The sequence below is a fragment of the Sycon ciliatum genome, chromosome 12 (assembly GCF_964019385.1).
Source record: "Sycon ciliatum chromosome 12, ocSycCili1.1, whole genome shotgun sequence".
NCBI lineage: Eukaryota > Metazoa > Porifera > Calcarea > Leucosolenida > Sycettidae > Sycon > Sycon ciliatum.
The window spans coordinates 19,437,865-19,443,864 of record NC_088654.1 but is presented as its reverse complement, the minus strand read 5'-3'; the positions used below and the strand labels follow the sequence as shown (position 1 = coordinate 19,443,864).

At 47.1% G+C, this 6,000-nt stretch overlaps 2 protein-coding genes across 7 annotated transcripts in view; one reads left to right on the top strand and one right to left on the bottom strand.

The window, feature by feature from the left end:
• The window catches only part of LOC135828054 (uncharacterized), a 42,629-nt gene extending 41,332 nt beyond the window's left edge, over positions 1 to 1,297 (bottom strand). The window contains exon 1 of the mRNA XM_065340489.1: positions 1,168 to 1,297. Within this exon, the coding sequence (XP_065196561.1) occupies positions 1,168 to 1,297 (130 nt within the window). The remainder of the gene's footprint in view (positions 1 to 1,167) is intronic.
• Positions 1,298 to 2,778: 1,481 nt separating this feature from the next.
• The window catches only part of LOC135828197 (uncharacterized), a 48,726-nt gene continuing 45,504 nt past the window's right edge, over positions 2,779 to 6,000 (top strand). Inside the window, exons 1-2 of one of the 6 annotated variants that reach the window (XM_065340647.1) lie at positions 2,779 to 3,025; positions 3,438 to 3,914. In XM_065340647.1, coding sequence (XP_065196719.1) covers positions 2,968 to 3,025; positions 3,438 to 3,914 — 535 coding nt within the window. In that variant the 5' untranslated portion in view covers positions 2,779 to 2,967. The remainder of the gene's footprint in view (positions 3,026 to 3,437; positions 3,915 to 6,000) is intronic. The other 5 variants (XM_065340646.1, XM_065340645.1, XM_065340644.1 and 2 more) reach the window with 5 other exon arrangements.

The following is a 6,000-nucleotide window of genomic DNA, read 5'->3' as shown; positions in this document are numbered from 1 at the left end:
AGGTTTCCAGATGGCAGGTAAGTAAAGTTCAAGTTGGGAGAACGTAAAATCAATCTGCCTTCCAACATTCAAGCGTTCCATCATCGTTCCCATCGATTTATTCATCTGTCCTTCCGGCCGCCTGTTTAATCATCCATCCAACCCTCCAGCCCTTCATGCCATCATCCCTCCATCTCATACTATTATGTCCTCACTCACTCACTCCCTTCATCTATCTCTCCAATAATCCAGCATCCATCCACCCACTATTCTAACAACCCAACCACCCATCCATCCATCCATCCATCCATCCATCCATCCATCCACCCACCGATCTGGCTACCCATCCACCCATCCGCCCATCCATCCATCCATTCATCCATTCATCCATTCATCCATCCATCCATTCATCCATCCATCCACCCATCCCTTCAACTACCCATCCATCCATCCATCCCTCCATCCATCCCTCCATCCACTCGTCCGCCCATCTATCCATCCATCCATCCTTCTATCCATCCATCCATCCGTCTGTCCATCCATCCACCTATCAATCCATCTATCCATCCACCCACCCATCTGTCTACCCATCCACACATCCACCCATCCATCCATCAATCCATCCATTCATCCATCCATCCACCCATCTCTCCAACTACCCATCCACCCATCCATCCCTCCATCCACTAGTCAACCCATCTATCCAACCATCCCTCCATCCATACGTCCATCCACCAGTCTAGGCCTCGGCGGGTAATGCTAGTTATTTCAGCTCAAAATGCATTTAGTATTGCTAGTTATTCGGTCATATTATGCTCGTTAGAATGCTAATTTGGACTTGCAATGCTAGTTGAAAAGGCAATGTGAACCACTCATATGGCAATGTGTCATAATGTAAGTCACACTACACGGAATACTGCTATTGGAAGTACCTAGTACTTTGAAAGTAGATTATGGTGATGCTATTTCAAATGATGTGGAACTGAAGTTGCTATCATGAACTAGCAGTGAATAACAGTAAATCAGAACCCTACGTCGACAGTCTTCAAAGTACTTTGAGGGTGCATACGGAATGCTATTATTTTTGGAAATTTGGTATATTGTGTGGTATGAAAAAGTACAATATATGTGATCTAACCCTCGATATGCTTGCTCCTTTGGCTTTGGGCAGTCGTGCGCATGCCTCACCGGGCTCATCCTCCACCTCTGCCTCGTTCTCGTGTTCCTTATTATCCTCCTCTGTCTCGTACTCATCTTCCTCACTCTCTTCCTCCGAAGAATCAGGGACTTCCAACACATTTCCATTTGATGTACTCATGGTGCAAGCAAGCAAGCACTGCATGACTCTGTGAATAGGAAAGACAAGGTTTCTTTCCGTTTCCCATGATGGCATCAACGTGGTACGTCTTTACCTAGCAGCTGCCACTAAGATTCGCAACAAGAGCCGCATGTTGCGAAGTCGCAGGCTAACGTTTAAGCAAAACTGCCAAAAGCCGCTGGTACAAAGTACAGTGTGTACGTTACATTGTAGATCTCCTGTTTTATTCAGTAATGCACACTCATGAAGTGAGAAAATGACACTTTTGGGCGCTAATGCTTGTTTTGGCTCCAACTCCGGGTACAATGCTGGAGCATTGCTAGTTCTCAAAACGATGCTCGGAATGCCAGTTACAATGCTAGCATTACCCGCCGAGGCCTACACCAGTCCACTCATCCACCCATCCATCCGTCCATCCATCCGTTTATCCACTAGTCCACCCATCTATCCATCCATCCATCCATTCATACATCCATGCATTCATCCATCGAGGTAAATTGTATCCCTCAATCTATCCGTCGCGATAGCCAGCTATCTATTCATCCAGCCAGTAATCTAGCCAGCCCTGAAGCCAGAGACCCAGCCCTCCAACCATCCAGTCATCTGTCAGTCAGACTTCCCACTCTCTCGCTTGTCCGTAAATACATCCACTACCTGTCCTCAAGCCTGTCAGTCTGCCAATATATCAACAGTAAAACCTGTGACTAACGACCACCCCTTGGTGCCAGAGAAAGCGGTCTTTAGTGGCAGGTGGTCCTTAGTTAGAGGTTTGCACCGCACAACCATAAATATGAACGTGAGACCGTCCGTGCCCGGCGAAGTGGTCTGTAGTACCAGGCTGGTCTCTAGTCACGACATAAGGTTGCAAGTGAAGAGCTGAGATGCAGAACCTGATACGGGCCAATCTTGTGAAAATCATATTTTCAGTTTAGTGTCATTGATAGGTCTCAGGGCAGCACCAGGAAAAACGTCACACTCCAATACTTACTTGAACCATTTCAAAATAGGAACCCAAGTATGGCTTAGCCCAGACCCACGGGTACACACCCACGCCTGCTGCCACTCCTCCGCCTCTGCACACTCGCAAGCGCTTGCGCGCACACACACATTCATGTGCACAAACATAAATGCAGACACTCCCGTGTACCTGGTAGTGCTTTCAACGCTGTACCCATGCACACGCACCACTCACAGCACTATGTCAATATTGAGCGTGTGCCAGGGCTAAATATACCTTGCTGCCCAAAGCACACATGTTACATGCAAACCGCACATAAAATGAATTATTTTTATCCACTATTCGAAAAGTGATGAAAAAGATCTAGCGTGTTGTCCAGCTCTTCAAGTTCCCATTGCAAATACACTTAAGGTGATTTTTGTGCTTGTGAAGCTGACACATTTCTGGTCGATTTTTGGTCTTGTTCTATGTAGGCAACCCATTCAAAACAACGGAGTTTGTCTCCAAAATTCACGTGTGGTTACAAGGTGTTGATCCTGTTCGGCTTCGTGGTCTAGTTCAAGAAGAGGGACTACTCAGCTTTGGCCAACTGAAACGTTTGAGGAAGATACAAGACCAAAAGGGCACGGCTGAACACAATGAAGAATTGATTTCAATACTTTTTGCTGGAGAAACTGAATCCTATCTGGTCTTATGTTCAGCAATCCGCCAGATGGGCTACACTGCCCGACACTTGGAGATGCTTCGTGTCGTGGCTAATCCAGAGAAAGGTGATACGTGATGCTGTTTTGATTAGTGTAGTGAACCTTCTGTAAATTATCAGCAGTCTCTGCATGTTACCCTGTGTATGCCTTATACCTGTGTTCTGCACACAATGCAAACTCTATCAACTAACAGCACAGAAGAAGATTTCCATTGCTGGTCTCTTTAGCCTTGTAGTGTATTTCTGTTCTGGTTAGGTAATGGGTGGCCAGCAGATCATTCACAAAGTATAAAAAGGCTAGGGTATGGCCACACCAATCAAGAAACTGCTTCTGCCAGTCCTGTGGTATCGGATTAGACATTGGTATCGGTGAGTCGTGGCGGTGGTAGTCAACTCTCTGAAGCTTGGGAATAATTATTATATCATTCCTGTGGGGGTTTCCATTTTCTTTCTTTGAATTCATTTTGTCTCGTGACCAGAATTGCTGTCTAGGGTTGGGCAACCTGAGTCAGCCAACGCCATATCAACCAGTGCAGACCCACCTGTAACCATGCCAACTGAAGAAGGCATGACAACAGCGGCTGCGTCAGCAGAATATGCAGCGTATCAATCCACTGCAGGGGCAACAAGTCCATCGCCACTTGTACAGCGATTCGGACCACTGTGTCCACCGATGAAAAGCAGAACTGCAGCTGCAAGACCAGGAGCAGAAGGAGGAGAAGCAGCTGGAGCAGCAGCAGCAGCAGCAACACCCGCAGCAGCAGCAGGGGCAATGGCAGGAAGAGTAGCGGTGGCTTCATCAGCAACTATATTGAACCCTCAAGCGCCACATCAGGCAAGGCTTCCAATTGGAACAGCAATGTCAGAACTTGCGCATGGAGCAACAGCAGAGTCAGAACTAGGAGCAACAGCCGCAGTACCAACTGTACCAGCACTTCATCATTGCCATTATTCAGGTGAGTTTTGCCTAGCTGACAATCTAAGGGGACGCGACAGGAAGCAAAGTAAGAAGTTACGGGCAGTTGCAGGGATGGTCATGGTCGCAAAGGGCGACATCGACAATGAACGCCAGGAACAGGAATACCACCGTATTATGGTGTACTTTATATTATTTATGTCTGATTAGGGATAGTCTAGGAGTGTGTCAGACGACGTGATAAATCAATTCCTATGGTTACCATTTGAAGAATCAAAAACAAGAATATAAAAAGCATTGAGTCAACTGATCATGGTCCACAGCTTCATGCCTCACGATGAGTTGTATTCGCTATTGCAATAGCTGCTGCATGTCACGCTGTACGGATGGCAAGGCCGTCTGCAGGTCACCCCAGCCATCCATACATTTTCTACGTCCTGTCTCGTTAGCTTTATGGTGAATGTGAAATAGACTTGAAAACATTGGTATGTACTGAGGTGTCATGGCACCAGCCATTCACCATACACTCACACAATAACCACACAACTGTTTGGGGATAGCGTGCTTCTTGTATTATGCCAAACTTGACACGCTGAGTCCAGCTTGACTCAGCCGAGTCCCTAACTGCTATTTGCCGCTCTAACATGAAGTTGTGCCTGAAAGAAGGGAAAGAGCGAAAAAGAAAAAGGAAAAAAATTCTGACCTTCTGCAAGCAATAACAAGTAATGAGTGCCAGCTGTGTAAAGTCATGCCACCAAGTCGACCAGACGGCGGTGAGTTTCCAGCACACATCTTGCCCTGCTGCTCCACCTGCGCATATCTGACATGGTGGTGCGCTTAGGGGCTGTGCTGCCTGGGCCCCAGAAGCCCCCTGATGCGCCACGGGGTGCATTGGAAGCACCTGTATCACTTAAGTGATCCAAATGCGAATGCAGCCTTGACGGTCGCCGGCCGGCCTGCCGCCTACGCAACAAGCCTGAGACTGGCCCTGCCCCATTTGGCGCTTCTAAATGCTGCGATCTGGTAGACAGCTCACTGGGCTGCCAAATACATGACTGCCTTGAGGACAGTTCCATACTGCATGGCAGGGCGCCCGGCAGCGGCGTGAGCTGGGCGCGGTGAAGGTTGGTGATAACTACAGTTTCCTCCTTCCTCCTCTGGAAACTTCCATTACCCCACATGAGAGTGCTCAACTGCTACAAAAGCAGGAGCAAAATACTCAATCTGCGGACAGAACTACCCTATTTATAAAGAAAGGGGGTTTATCAACTGACAACCGCTCTATGCAGTTGCTATTCCCAACCGGCGTGTGCTCGGCATGCGCTAGATACTAAATTCTTTATTGTGATGTCGAAATTTATTGACGTTTCAGGCCAGTCACCCATCATAAGAACAATTTACAAAGGGTGAACCAGCCTTTTTATCGTGAAATCAAGAGAGAGCACATGTATGTCCCTGCACAAAACACACGAAAAACACAATAGCCGTATGAAATCGAGTGTATGAATTTGCATGTACAACAGACAAGGAGAAGTGCGCTGAAAGTGTGGGTATGCAAAAGCTCAGCAGATAAAACCGAGGTAATGTGTGTACGAATGTGTGTACCACAATCATGGTGTGCACAACCCTGTACAGACATAGCAAGGTATAGCAGTTCCACTGTGAGGGCGCTAAGTTTTAGGTACCTTTCCCTCTTGGTTCTGACGATGGGTGAGTGGCCAGAAACGTCAATAATTTTTCGACATCAATAATAAAGGAGTTTTCAACCAGCTCATGCGCCAAGAGTGAATTGCAACTAAATAGAGCGGTTGTCAGTTGACAAACCCCCTTTTATTTCCCTCTTTACTGTGAATTTTTGGCTGGACAAAATCCTGCCAGTCTACACAGCATTGACAATGAACTTAGGGACAAGACCGGCACGACGACAATCCAGGAGAAACAACAACTGTTGCCTGGTTCGTTCAGCCTTGTACGCACTCCTAATCCATTCCAAGGGAGTCCTAAACAACGACCTACTGAAGCATTCACTAAGAAAGCGGCGGACATCACGCAACTGCATTGTAGAAAAGGGAGTTTGTCAACTGACACCCGCTCTATTCAGTTTTTAAGTGAATGGAACGGTTGTC